The sequence below is a fragment of the Triplophysa dalaica genome, chromosome 17, assembly GCF_015846415.1.
Source record: "Triplophysa dalaica isolate WHDGS20190420 chromosome 17, ASM1584641v1, whole genome shotgun sequence".
NCBI lineage: Eukaryota > Metazoa > Chordata > Actinopteri > Cypriniformes > Nemacheilidae > Triplophysa > Triplophysa dalaica.
Genome location: NC_079558.1, coordinates 4,416,738 through 4,432,133, shown reverse-complemented (window position 1 = coordinate 4,432,133; position 15,396 = coordinate 4,416,738). Strand labels below are relative to the sequence as shown.

General features: G+C 38.3%; 1 protein-coding gene across 1 annotated transcript; it reads left to right on the top strand.

Annotated features, from left to right (window-relative positions):
• The first annotated feature begins 3,077 nt into the window (after nucleotides 1-3,077).
• cpn1 (carboxypeptidase N, polypeptide 1) lies at nucleotides 3,078-13,452 on the top strand. The gene is made up of 9 exons (XM_056771568.1): nucleotides 3,078-3,437; nucleotides 6,491-6,687; nucleotides 7,379-7,534; nucleotides 10,640-10,816; nucleotides 11,289-11,400; nucleotides 11,645-11,784; nucleotides 12,156-12,255; nucleotides 12,340-12,458; nucleotides 12,579-13,452. The coding sequence occupies exons 1-9, from the start codon at nucleotides 3,203-3,205 to the stop codon at nucleotides 12,693-12,695; spliced, it is 1,353 nt and encodes a 450-aa protein (XP_056627546.1). The 5' UTR covers nucleotides 3,078-3,202; the 3' UTR covers nucleotides 12,696-13,452.
• Nucleotides 13,453-15,396: the final 1,944 nt, after the last annotated feature.

Genomic DNA, 15,396 nt, shown 5'->3' with positions numbered 1-15,396 from the left:
GAAATACGCAACAATTTTACCATTTTTACTGTTATAGCGCCACCTAGTGTGCAAATGCCACGTTATTTTGTAGGTGAACTTGGAGTGATGGTATACACATATTTCCCGAGCCCCATGATGATATGTTAAGCCGTTCTGGATTTATGGCCATTTAAATGTGATAGGCTCCTCCCATTTTTAAATTTGGCCGCCCCTAAGGGACCGTGAAAGGAAATTTCTGCTTTTTTTCGATAATTATTTACAATCACTCTCCACAGAAGTCATCTGCATTGTTTTGGTTCCGTTAAGTCGAAAAACCAACGACTAGTTCGCGAAAGTAGGTTTTAGACATCATCTGCGATAACTCACAAATCGTTTAATCGACAGAAGTGGTTCAAGAGGCAAAGTTGCTCAGAATAAGGAGAGCTATCATATGATAACATTAGTTTGGGTATATGTAAATGTCACGTGATACACAATGGTTTAAGCACTCCTAAAGCGTTATTTCGCCCCCCGGTGGCCAAATGAGTTCATATTTCTTACAGACCTTAAGGACTGTGAGACAAATAATCCCAGCGAGTGTCGTTTTGATCGGCCTCAGTTAACTCGGTGTAATTAGCGCTCAAACTTCATTGGCCAATGGCGGCCATGTTTTTTGAGATACGCCAATGTCCTTTGAGATATTCATGTAGCATGAGACAAAGACCCACCATACCACATATCAAGTCAATCGGGCAAAGGGTTGCGTAGTTATAGCCATTTTCTAGCTCATTCAAATTATAGCGCCACCTAGTGGCCAAATGCCGCAGTTTTTTTATTGTGACCCCGGACTGAGAGTCTACACATATTTTCCAAGCCCCATGAACATATCTCAAACAGTTCACGAGTTAGGGCCATTTTAGTTAAATATGTTACTTCCGGTTTGGACGTTTTAGCGCCACATAGCGGCCGTGAATTGAAAATTCAACTTTTTTTTGATAATTATTTACATTCACACTCATCAGAACTCATCAGCGTTGGTTTGGTTCCGATCGGGCAAAAATCCAGGGACTAGTTCATTTTTAATTTTTTTCATAAAATGCAAATTAGCGAAAAAATTTGCATACCGGAAATGAAATCGGAGATATACGTTTTTTAAGTTTTGAGCCAATGATTACACTGATATAAAACACTTGGGTGTGCGACAAACGGTTTAGGGGTTACGTGCGCAAACGCGCCTTTCATCGCTGTAGCGCCACCTATGGGCCGATTTGGCTGGCTCCCTGTATCTGAGTAGCGACAAGGACTACTACCATCTGACCAAGTCACAGCTCTGTCGGCTTTACGGTTTGGGCTGCACGATCACTTTTAGGGAAGAATAATAATAAGAAGAAGAAGAAGAATAAAACCTACAAATACAATAGGTTTCTAGCCCTACGGGCTCGAACCCTAATTATTTAAAGTCACCATGCAAACAAACAGGAAAATTCGAAGTTTTTACACAGTGTTTCAGAGATTATTTTTAATTATTAATCCATGCACACCTTTTTGTTGTTTAAATTCATTTACACTTGTAAACTTGAATCAAAATGTCAAGCTCCTCTCCACCCTCAACAACAACTCTTCACCGCATAACATCAGCAACAAAAAAGAGGTAGGACTATACTGACTGTCTAATGGCCAGGCATTTTAGCCCTCCCCTCCAGGACAGGGTTTTTTTCTAATCTCAGAAGCCGTTTCACTCTGACTCTCATGAACGGAAAAGAAATCAATCCCAACTTCAGTTTCGTAGTGACTTTAAAATGAGAAACTGCCATCATTCATTTGAACTCAAAAGATATATGATTAATGTAATAAAAACGGCCTACTTCTAAACAAATTTAACGATTTTAAAATTTATAAAATGTAAATGCACATATAAAACTGCATAAAAATCCTTCACCCTTCCTAACACTTTCAAATTTATTATAACCTCTAACTGACATGAATCAGAGCGAACTCTAAACATTACATTTACAAATGTACACTACTTTTTTTAATATATGCATATGCAGTTTTTGATTTTGTGTCTATAGTTATAAGGAAATGTGTTTTATGCGTCCTAAATTGGCAACAGCACACTTGGCAACAAAGCTCTTCTGATTCTAAATTATCCCAAACAAATGTCCAAAAGTTACTGACAGCCATAGAGAGTCCAGTGTACTTTACATCAACATGATGGTTTTACATTTACATTTTACAGTAATGCATTTAGCGCCACTTTTATCCAAAGCAATTTACATTGGATTATCCTATACATTTATACTTAGGTATGTGCAATCCCCTGGGATTGAACCCACAACCTTGCGTTGTTGACGCAATGCTCTTACCACTGAGCTACAGGAACAACAAAGAAGGAGATGACCCAAACACATCCCCACTCCCACTAAACATACTGCTTGTTTGGTCAATGGAAAGGCTGTTACGTTTCGTGATGGTGCTGCTGAGAATGGAGATACATTCAGACAAAAAGCAACAGCCATCATAACTGACAGGGTCACAGTGAGTCTGACTAACAGCAGCTCCTGGGGTTTATAGCAGCAAAGGTGATGGGGGAGGTTCTCCGGGGGCCGGTTCTGGAGCGACCACATTGTTCATTCTACACTTTTGGTCCCCTTGGTCTTGTTTTCCCAGAATGCCCTGTAGAAGCACTAACCTCTCGAGCCCCGAGTATGTTTACTCAGAGTTAATGAATGAGCTAGTGTTGGAGTGAGAGGGGGCTGAGTAAATATATCCCTGTAGCATTACATTAATAGTGCAAAGGTTGTGGGTTCGATACCCAGGAAAAACACACTTCTTTCTGTATTTCAGCTTTTTTACCAACTGTTAGTTCACCCCGATGATCATATTATTAAAAGCTAGTTGGTGGCACAGAGACAAACCTCAGGAACAAAAAGCTTCACTAACACTGGCAAGAAAAATTAGGGGGTGAGGTGGGGGGTAGTGATTTAGCACGAAGAGACAAATTGGCCTTGAGGTGACATATGCCGGGTCAATCCAGCCAACTCTCACTTCTTCAACAATGCCAATTGAGTAAACACAACACAGACAAATGGCAGGGGTGTAAAGGAAAGAAAAGGGGCCGTCCCTACTCGTTCTCTCCTAAGAGGGAGAGAGAGAACGTCCAGAGGGAGGAGGCGATCAAAGAACAGAGAAAGCGAGCGAAGAGAGAAGTGGCGCTCTGTTTGTGGAGCAGTACGGGACCATGTTGTCAGGCTGCTCTTTGATCTGGACCGGGGCGCTCCTGTTGGGGCTCCAGGCTTTGCTGACCCAGGCATCTGAATTCCAACACCACGGATATGAGGAGATGGTGAGAGCCCTTTTTGCGGTTCAAAGCGAGTGTCCCTACATTTCCCGTGTCTACAGCATCGGCCGGAGTGTGGAGGATCGACACCTTTACGTGTTGGAGTTCAGTGATAATCCAGGCGTCCATGAAGCATGTGAGTCTTTTATGCACTGTTCTTTTTTGTCGTTGTATGCAAGTTTTGTACCAAGGCACCAAATTCCTCACCCATTTAGCTGTATGTTCCAGTAAACTCAAATTTTTTTTTTTACTGTGGTTGAGCAGCTGGCAAAATTGATATTTCGAGGTAATGGTGTAGGCTGGTGTTTCTGTGAAATAGTGTACATCACTTTTTCTGAGAACACCACTGGCGTTGGAGTGTTAAAATGGAGCTTTGGCAGGTAATTCCCACGTTTGTCTCGCCGGCCAATATCGACCGCCAACGTGATTTATCACACAGCTCCTCACACCCTCATATACGGTAAATTAGATTTACTGTAGGCGGAGAGTTATTGGGGTATAATGGGGGTTTACATGTCAGGGATGTGGTGAACGGAGGCATGGAGAACATCACTCAAATCATTGATCTTTTTTTAGCATGGACATTCCTGTAAGAAGAAATCTCAAATTTGATTTCTTTAACATCTCAAAGTGAGGTATTTTGCTGGCAAGGGTTCTCCTGTTTCTCAAATGTTTCTTTTGAGAAAAACAACACGGCAATATTATCTCAGAAAGGTCTCTTATTTGTTCTTATTTCCCAAGACATCTCCAATATCTGCAGTCAAAAGTCCTGTTTTAATGTGACCTCAAACATTTCTCATCAAATTTCTCCAAAACCCAATGCTCTTCATATTCATTTTACTGCTCTCCGATCTTGTTTGTGTCTAATTTATTTGATCTACAAATCTAAGAAAAAACATCTGAGCCCAAGTTGATCCTACAATTAAAGATAAAGCCATTACGTATCTTGAAACAATTTTCTTAAAGACCACTAAAATTCAAAACACATTTAGCCTGAAACAGTTACGATCGGTCTAGAACAAAGTTAACCTGAGAAATATGCTTAGCTTTCAATAGCACATGAGTCTTTGTCATCGGATGTAAAGATATGCTTCTCTCGGCAATATGCTTCCAAAGTTTAAGTCTCTGAGAGAATTCCAGGATGTATACATGTTCCACACTGAGTACAAAAGCAGGAACCGGTACAGAGAAGTGGGCACAGGCTTTCTGACCTTTTGTGCTAGTGTTTCATGTGTTAATTCTTATTTGGTCAATCTGGGAGCTCAATCCCCATCATTAATTCAATTATATCATGATTAATGGGAAGACTGGAATGAGTCTGCCTGTTCATAGAAGGAAATTAGATTTGCAATCTTGTCATCACTCCTGCATCTGAAAAAAAAACATCTGCCGGGACTGGCATTTTTAGATAAATGTGAATAAATGGCTGGCAAACAGGCTGTTAAATGGGAAACCAGATGAGAGCAGCCTGCTGGTAAACAGTCAAAAATATAGATTGATTCTAACTAAGGGTCAGGTTAGTCATTTTTTTGGAGTTTCTATTGAAAGAAATGCAATATAATATATAAGAGGTGTATAAAGACCTCTCATAATGAAGCGTTATGATTTTATTACCTTAGATTAAGTATTTATATCTACATACACAGTGGGTCCCATTACATGGAATTCACAATGTTGTTTCTACAGTAGCCCTTAATGGACAAACCGCTTTACAGAGCACGTTTAGTTAATATGTTATCTCCTTCGTCAAAGATGCGAAAATGTGACGACATTTAGTTCTGTGTCAGCCTCCGTAGTGCTTCGAAAGTGAGGGGGGTGGAGTGAGCTGTTGGTTGCAATTCACAACTTCTCCACTTAACGCCGCTACATTTCATACATTGGTCCTTTACATCATAGTTGATATTTTAATTCATGGCGTCATTTAAAAAAAAAAAGTAAAAAAAGCTTTGAGTAGCTTTAAAAGAAAACTTTTTGTCTTAATGGTCTCAAAAAGGAAATTTAACATATGAACTTGTTAAATATCTTTTGTTTTACAAAAGTTTTTTTGTTGTGGAAAAAGGTTCTTTAGATCAAAAAAAGCAAGGAAGAAATAGTTCTTATAAGAATCTTGGAGTAAATGGCTCTGGATTACTAAGAACGTTTTGCAACAAATCTATCGTAGCCACAAATATGTTTGGGCCGGAACGTCCAGGCCAGTCTATTGTGGACAAGGATTGTCAAGTATAAAATTAACAACGTTTAATATCAAATTTGAACTACTCTATGAGGTGGTCATTTCATTGAGAGTTGTGGAGAGTAGATGAACCCCAAAGCTGAAATTCTAAGCTTTACATAGATACCAAACTTGAGTCGGAAATTCTTAAAGCACGGGCAGCAGCGAGCAAAGTTTGCAGGTGTGTTTCTGGTCATGCTTGCTCATGTCCACTCACAACAAAAAAGTTGTGATCACAACCTTTCATCATATTAACGGGTAATAAAAGATAAACCCTTTCCTTAACAGAGGTTCAGCTTTGCTATTTCTTTACATCAATTTTTCAGTTAAAGAAAGCTTTTCTTATTTTTCTATGGTGTCTTAAAAGTTAATGAGTTATAGTGTTAAATAATCGTGATCTCAATATTGGCCCAAATAACCGTGATTATGATTTTTTTGTCATAATCGAGCAGCCCTTATCTTTACTAAATATCGTAAAGATTTTTGTAATTAAAAAATCAATAATTTTGACCCATACCATGTATTGTTGGCTATAGCTACAGATATCCCTGTGCGTCTTATGACTGATTTTGTGGTCCTGGGTCACATATTTCACAAAATGTTTTTTTACATTACATAGGATGATTTTATGTAGAATCCTCCAAATCACAAAAATATGACATTAGCTGGGTTTTCAAAGGCGCTTTCCTTCAAATCATATTCACACTAACACAATTTAGAAAATTGCCATACAAAAAGATGTCAAACCTGACAGCGTTTTTATTTTTTATCTGTACTGTCTCTGAAATACATGTCATCAACTTAAATTGCAGTAAACCTTTATATCCAGAATCACTGTTTCTGCAGTGGCTCTCCCTGCATTGCATGCATCTGCATGAGGCCAGGCTACTCTGCTTGTTGCCTGCATGCGATTCACGGATGTGCCCTTTTGACCTGCCGGCTTCCTGACTGGTGGTCACCTGACTTGTGTTTTTCAGTGGAGCCAGAGTTCAAGTACGTGGGGAACATGCATGGGAACGAGGTGCTTGGCAGGGAGCTGCTCATCTACTTATCCAAGTTCCTGTGCGAGGAATACCGGTCAGGAAACGAGCGGATCACACGGCTTATTCACGACACACGGATCCATATCCTTCCTTCCATGAACCCGGATGGATATGAAGTGGCCGCCAGGCAGGTATCCATCCCTCATTAGCTTATTTACATTGTAACTCCATAAGAAACAATCGTGTCTACCATGTGAACACTGTATGTAGGCGCTGTATTTAGTGTGGCAATGGTGGTGTGGGAGGTCTCTCGTGGTTCTCAGGTTGTTATTGTAGAATGTGTCATGTCACAAGAGCATTTGTGGCTTTCTTTAGAGATTAATTACAACAGATAAGCTTGTAAGAAATAGCACATATCCTCTAACTATAAGTGCATACACACACACACACACACACACAGTGAAATCATTACTTTTTGTCCTTGGATGCCAGACTACAACATGTAATGGTGGTGTCTCTACCAAGCTTCTTAATCTTTAAGTTCACACCATTTTTCACAGCCATGAGCAAGACCAGCACCAAACCATCCCGGATGGTTTTCAGAAGGATATACACTTTACTACTCCTTTGAGACTTTATATGTGTCCAGATCCACGTGCAACTCGCGGTGGCAGAATCTGGACACTTTATTCGACCACTGCGTCCCAGACAACCACCTGAGCATCAGAAAGAGTTTATTTAACACAAACAAGTACAACAAACCACACAAAGCATTAGCCACCTAATATGGAACACTGGGAAAGTTGGTGACATCCCACCCTGAAGGTTCCTCAAAGGACAGGACATGGTATACTGTATTCCTGCTTTTTATCCCATTCCCAGGGTCCAGAGTTCAACGGCTACTTAGTAGGCCGTGGAAATGCAAAGGATATAGACCTGAACCGCAATTTCCCCGACCTGAACGCTCTGATGTACTACTATGAGAGGCACAATGGCCAAAACCACCACCTGCCACTGCCAGACAACTGGGAACTACAGGTAGGCATCAATCAGTGTCGACTTACAGAGATGAGATGTGAGAAAGACCCCAGAAACAACACCTTTTAGTCATTGAGGTTGTGCACTAGTTTAAGTGTTGGTAAAGAGTTATTATTAGATACCATGCATTTTGCTAGAGTATGATAAAACAAAACATTTGAATTTATTTTAGAGCAATTTAATGTGTGCAGTTTAGCTGTTTCAAAACCAAAATCAGACTGCTTAATTCCTTTCCACAGATTTCTCCAGAGTCAAAATATGCGTTATTATGACTATATCAACCTGGCTAGATTACTATGTTACACCAGACATTTTTATCAATAGTGTAGTAGAAATGAATCCTTGACGTCATAAGACAAATTTACACAATTGACCAAAAAAGTATATTTCAGGTTAATTTGACTAAGTATACTTCAGAAAAGTTCAAGTATATTAAGTATAATAATATTAATGTAATAGTGGTATATTCCTATGTGTACCATTTCAATACTTATTTGTACCAAATTAGCCTACTTATTAGTATATACAGTATATATAGTATTCTCTTTTTTTGTTGTTTTTTGTACTTTTAAGTGTAACATTACAAACCTTTCAGTACACAACTGGTTTAAAACAGTTTTTCATTTGTGCAGCAACTAAAAATGAACTTCAAGGTATTCTGATAGTTTACTAGTTAAATAAAATAAAAACATTTATGAAACTAAACTTTGAACTAGTTTTGTCTGAGAGGAAACACAACTACAAGCCAAACTTAGAAAACTGAATTAAACTTCTTAAACTTGATTTAAAGATTGAGTACAAATATAGACCAAATATACTTAGACTCCTCAAGTCAAGTGCACTTCAAGTGCATACTTGTGTATTCTAAGAACATTTATGAGAAGTACATTTAATGTATACTTTACACAAGTTTGTGAACTTAAGACGTTCACCCCTCCTATTCAGAGCACTGTGGTGGCTGACACAGAACTAAGATGTCATCACGTTTCCGCTTCTTTGACAAATTATAACGTATTTACAAACCGCGCTCTGTAGAGCAGTTGTCTGTTAAGGGCTACTGTAGAATAAACATGGTGAATTCCATGTAAGGGGACAAGGGATGTACAGTATGTAGATAGAAATAGCTCATTCTAAGGTAATAAAAACACAACGCTTCATTATGTAAGGTCTATATACACCTCTAAAGACATCGTTATGTATATTATATTGCATTTTCGTCAACATATACTTCTTCATTTCACACATTGCACAAGTTATAAAGTGTAAAAGTATACTTAAATGTATGTTTTGGTGAGGGATTGGATATCATTTTTGTATAATTACAGTGTGGAAGCTAAAAGCACATTAGACAAAATAAGACCATGTGTATAAACAAAACAAGTTTTCTAATTCAGAGGAAATCTGTATAGTTTGTGGGGGCTGCCCGTGTGTTGCAAGCCTCATATTCCCTCATCCAAGCTACAGAAACACCCTGTGCGTGTTTAATAACCGAGTATATGTTTTCATAGGCGATAAGTTGATTGAGGCTTTATTGCTTTTCAATCTCTTATTGCAGTCTTACATAAATCGCTGTCTTGAGTAAAATACAGGATAGCGCCAGTTCCTGCCTTGCGAATAAATAGGTTTTTTGTTTTACCAGTTGGAAAGAACACTTATGCTCTCCATTAGTCTGTCTGTAACTCACCCAGCGCTCGCCGGATTGCTCTGCTCTCTATCAACTGCCAACAGGTCCTCCTCTCACGAAAAAAGCCTTTGCCTGCGTAAATAGACTTTTCAGACTGTACTGTAGTTTATCTTCATTTTAAAGACGTCCATCACAACTTTCTGTGTAATATCACGTTATATATGAAGTACATCTAGCGATTTTCAGGGCCGTGTTGTAAATCAGTGAAATTTTTCATCACAAACCTGATTTTCAGATTTAGAAAGAGGAACAAAAGTCTGAGACTACAATTAATTCTAGAGTCTTTAATCTAATACAATTTTCATTGCAAAATGTGGTTTAAGAATATAAGGAAAAAGCAAAATTGGCACAATTGAGAAAAAATGGTAAATGTAAGATTTAATGCTTAGAGTTGTGTGACTAAACACCACAAAACCTCAAATATTTATTTTCCATCTTAAATCTTTATGTTAGGTTTTTCCCAAATCCCCAAACTGTTTATTTCCTAATTCAAATAAAAAATCCTATATTTTCAATGTGCTCTCATTTGGACTTCACTACGCTACAACAATACAAAACACTGAATCAGGAACAACACTTAATACTTTCCTCTGTCTAAAACAAGAAATCCAGCTTTGGAAAAGTGTGTCCGCTGGCCGGCAGGCAGAAGAAAATGACACATTCGCTTCATTTATCTATGAGTCAAGAGCTGCCAGTCACACATCAAACACGGCTCCTAAATCACTGACCCTACCGTCTTCAAAACTACACAAAACCAAGCAGGGGAAAAAACATCTGTGTGAGCTCACAGCATGAAACCAGACTCGACGATGACAGCTGCGGCCAAAGGGACACACAGATGTTTATATAAACAGATCCATGCATAATAAATACTGAGAGCTTGGATGAGATCAATATCTCAGCAGCAATCTCAAAGGTCTTGCCAGACTGATCTCACTTGAAGCAACAGCTCCAGACAGAGACTCATTATGCCTTCACCTCTGGGATGCATTGCCACATGTCAGATCTCCCAGATAACAGAGCTGAAAAATATTCCAGAAAGGCAGTAGGAAAATCCAGTTTGAGCTGGGAGATGTCCAAGATGCATATTGGCGAAATAACCAGTCACCATATTCCAAAGCATCATCGTTTATTCACCCTCATGTCAGTCAAAACCTGTATATGACTCTTTTTTGTGGATCACAAAAGAAGATATTTTGAGAAATGTCTCATTGGTTTAGTGTTTGGTTACCAGCGTTCATCAAAATATCTTATTTTTTGAGTTCTGCGGAATAAAGTCATACAGTTTCGGAATGACACGAGAATGAATAAATGGTGACTTTTTTCACTAGAGTGTTATGGACAAAAACAAGACTACAACACTAACGGCTAAAGTGTTTTTTGCTTGATGTTTTCATCTCCTGCGCTACTGGTTGTTACAGGTTGAGCCGGAAACTTTAGCTGTGATCAAATGGATGGACAATTATAACTTTGTTCTCTCAGCTAACCTCCACGGTGGAGCAGTTGTTGCCAACTACCCATTCGATAAGTCCCGAGAGCCCCGGATAAGAGGCAGGACGACATACTCAACCACGCCTGATGACAAAATATTCAGAAAGGTATGTTATATTTGAATTTGAAAGTGTTTTCTGTGTAATGATCTGTTTAAAAATTCACCCTACTGGAGTTTTATTCATCCTATTCCAGCTACAGTATAAGGTTGATATAAGAAATAGTGCACCCAAAAAAGAAAATGATGTCATCATTTACCCACCCTCTTGTCGTTACAACCTGAATGACTTTCTTTCTTTCTCAGAACAAAAAAGAAGATATTTTAAAGAATGCTCGTAATCAAAGAACGGCGGTACCATTGACTTGCATAGGTTTTGTGTCCATACAATTGAAGTGAATGGGTACCACCGTTGTTCGGTTACCAAATGGTTTCGGTTTTGAAAATGACAAGAGGGTTACTAAATGATTTTTCAATTAGGTTAGACCGGGATAATCTGTTTGTCCCACCAAAAGAAGTCACTCAAAATCACACGCTTACACACCTTTAATGAAGTTGTTTACAGATTTGTGTTCTTGCAGCTGGCAAAGACATACTCCTATGCCCACAGCTGGATGCATAAGGGCTGGAACTGTGGGGATTACTTTGATGAAGGAATTACAAACGGAGCCAGCTGGTACTCTTTGTCAAAGGGTGGGTCTATTTTACATACCACAGTCTTCATTCAATTACTTCAATAAGGCTTGCGGTTTTTGTCTTATGACAAAAGCTTTTGAATTTAGCCAAAATGTTGTGAGCTATATATCATTAAGTAGAGAAGAAACTGTTTCTCTGTGGCTTCCTGTGCGTGTTATTAGTTTCTTTGCACACACGCTGTGCTGTAGGTTCTGTCATTTCAAATGCGTGTTGACTTAGTGTTATTTCTCGGTTTCTGAAGGTATGCAGGACTTCAACTACCTCCATACTAACTGTTTCGAGATTACCCTGGAGCTCAGCTGTGATAAATTCCCTCCAGCAACGGCCCTCGCCAATGAATGGCTTGCCAACAGGGAGGCTCTGGTGTCCTACATGGAGCAGGTGAGCTTCCGCATCTGAGATTTTGCTCTTATTATTAAACCTATTAAACCTTTTGAAAATGGAGAGACCTTTATATTCAAACTGCTACAGGTAAAAGAGAGCCCTGTATTCTCATGTATTCAGGTAAGAAAGACTAAAAGCTTCACTGTGGCACCAGGAGGTAATGACCCCATCACCTGGCACTTAAAACGTGAAAATGATATGAACCTTCAAGGGTCCTGTTGTGCCTTCACGTAACACAAACCCGCTTGCTAGCACATTAAAGTAATGAATGGCATCCTTTATCATTCTGAGTGTGATGCCGGAGTGTAACTGGAAGCTTTCTTAAAACAGATACTGTTTGAATTTACATACCCTCTCTTGTCCTCCAGGTGCACCATGGGATCAAAGGGATGGTGTATGATGAAAACAACAACCCGATCAGCAATGCCGACATCTCTGTGGCAGGCATAAACCATGACATGACCAGCGGTGAGTGCAGTTTTACAGTTAAGGTTAACTTCACACAGGTGTGATGTTTCATTTCATTTCATTTGCTGAGTGATGCTGTTTTAGGGCCGGATGGAGATTATTTCCGGCTACTGTTGCCTGGGACCTACACGGTTACCGCATCTGCACCAGGGTACCAACCCTTTACCAGCATGGTGACAGTGGGACCTGCAGAAGCTGTACAGGTAGACAAAAAATGCGCTCATAAACACCTTCACGTGAATTTCTTACAGTGATTTTTGTCATTGACAATTTGCAAAAGTGAATGTATGTCTAACTTGTTTCATTACATTTGTTCTTTACAGCTACATTTCTATTTGAAGCTTCAGCCCAAAGTGTCAAACTTGCATGCAAAAGCTCATCCCAACAAGAAAGGCCATTCGACAGCTAAACTTCCTCCCACCAACCTTGGGCCAAGATAAAGAGCATGAACGTTTCTGTCAACGAAGACAAAACTCTGTCTCTGTTTTTAAAAACTGAAGATGAGTAGAAAATGAAAAGCAAATATGGACTCTCACTGTGACGAACCGTATAGTTGTTTGCATAGATGCATAAGAGTGTGTTTTTCAGAAATACAAGTTTTGCTCTCATGTTGTTTTAGAGCTTAAACCTGTATGTATAGGGTTTGGGTTACAAGAACATGGAAATATACAGTAAGTGTACAAAAATATTTCTCATTTTATGAGAAATTAGCCCAACTAATGGTGACCTTTCGATGGGGTATTATTGGATACTGTAATCTATATCTAAATATGAAGTGAGGTCAGTTAAAGGATAAATATCTCATATGTTGATAATAATACTAAAAATGTTATCATTTAAAAATAAACCAAAAGTGGTGTTTAATACATTCTTTGGCCAATTATTGTTGAAAGTTAAACATAGAATTTTAAGCTTTCAAGTTCATCTGTTGTTCTCCACAACCAACGTCATTACAGCACTAGGCCAATAGAGTGTTAAAAGAAACCCGTTTCTTCTTACCAATGGCCTGCTACAGCACCTCTGATGGACAACTTTAAAGGTGATTTTCTCAATATTTGGATTTTTTTCACCCTCAGATTCCAGATTTTCAAACTGTATTTCGACTAAATTATTTCCTATTTTAACAAACCCCATAAATCAATGAAAAGCTTATTTTTTCACCTTTAAGATGATGAATAAATCTCTTGAAAAATGTAACGTATGGTTTTGTGGTCCATCATATTATATAATTATCAGTGCTTTTATCTTGAGGGAAATCTTTCGCAATATAAATCGTCACCTGCATTCAGAGAAGTTTTGAGATATTGAGTTTTTAAATTCTATTAATCTTTTTGTGCCAAAAATGTGGACAACATAAAGAAAAAACATCACATAATGTAAATAGGCTTATGCCACGGTATAAGAAAATGTGAATAAAGGTTTTTGTACAAAAGAATTCAGATAAAACGTATAATTCCAATGTGGCAAAATATTGCACAATTTGACACAGTTCAATTGTTTTGTGGATGGATACCCCAAATTTAAAATAAAAAAATAGAAGCAATTTTGTGTAATATGACAAAAGAAAAGGGTTAGTGAGCTAGTTGCAAATCATTTTCAATTAGTATATTTTGTGCAATATGTGCACAAAATAAACTATATACTTGTCAGCAAGAACACAATTGCAAAATTCTCAGAGACAGTCATGACACCAGGGGTCAGTGTAATACTGCTAAACCTCTTCTTTTCCTATAACACCCTTCTATTAAAGTAACAACAAATATTGAAATCATATTGAAATCAAACTTTGATGCTTGTTATCGCAGAATTAGATTTTCACACCGTTCCAAATCATTCTATTATTTTAATTTCACAGCAAATTGATGCGTAATGTCATGGCTGCAATGATATGGTCCATCAACAATATAAACATGTACTCTGTGCTAGGGCTGCTCGATTATGACAAAAATCATAATCCCGATTATTTTGACCAATATTGAGATCCTGATAATTTGACACGATTACTCGGTACCTTTAAGAACAACATAGAAAACTGAACAACTTGCCTTTTAAACTGGGAATTCAACTGAAAAAATATATATCAATGTGAAAATAGCACAGCTGAACCACGTGGAAAGGGGTGCGCTTTATATGCGGTTAGATCAAATTTATTAATATATATAATCCGGTGGATTTATACCACAAGGAAAGAGAGGATCCATGCAAAATTGAATGCGGCACAATAATTGTTCACCTCGATTATTTTGTTTTTGTAATCATTGAAGGCCAAAGTTGACGATTACGATTAATTTTCGATTAATTGCTCTGCTCTGTGCAGGTTATAATCAAAAGTAAACAGTGCCAAATTGTTCTTCCTGCGTATCTATAGTCAGTCACACACAAATAACAATGTGCTCTGAATAACAGGAAAATGTACTTCAGGAATTTTGTGAATCAGAATCCAAAGACTCCACAGCTGGAAAATACAAGAATAATATATTTGAAGAGCAACGCCTATAATGAGACTGAAATTGAGCCAGGAAACAGAATGCTGAATGCCAAGCAGATCACTTCCAATCATACTGTTAACATGTCACTTACGATCTGTGAATACATTTTTCATAGCGGTCACAAAATTTAGAGGATTTCATTGTTTGTAAAAGTTTCAAAGCTCTTGACGTACTGTAGAGTGAGTTGACAAACAAGAATGAATGGCCACAAAGAGCATCAAGCTCACATGGTCTTTCTCAATGAAAATGTCTCTGTAGGAGTGACAACAGAATCTTTTCATTCTTCCAGGATATGACAGATCTGGCATTTTCTCATAGATGCAGTGGGCATGTTGTGTCAGAGCTGAATGCAACAATGTGACCCATACAAAACAGCATACAGTTATTATGGCCTACACACTGACTCATGGACACACACTTAAATTCAGCTTTTTAACTGAATTATAACACGGGATCAAAGTCAGGTGGTCTATGTCAGGTGATAGGAACTGGAGATGGCTGAATCATGCAAAGAATTATACCCAGAGGTCAAGCTAATCCTTAGATAATCCTACACCGGCACTTTAGAAACCTGACCGCGCAACTGTTCTGTTCTTCAATACTCTCTGTAGTAAAATCATAACATAGTGTTTTTTTCTGTGTTTAAACACAA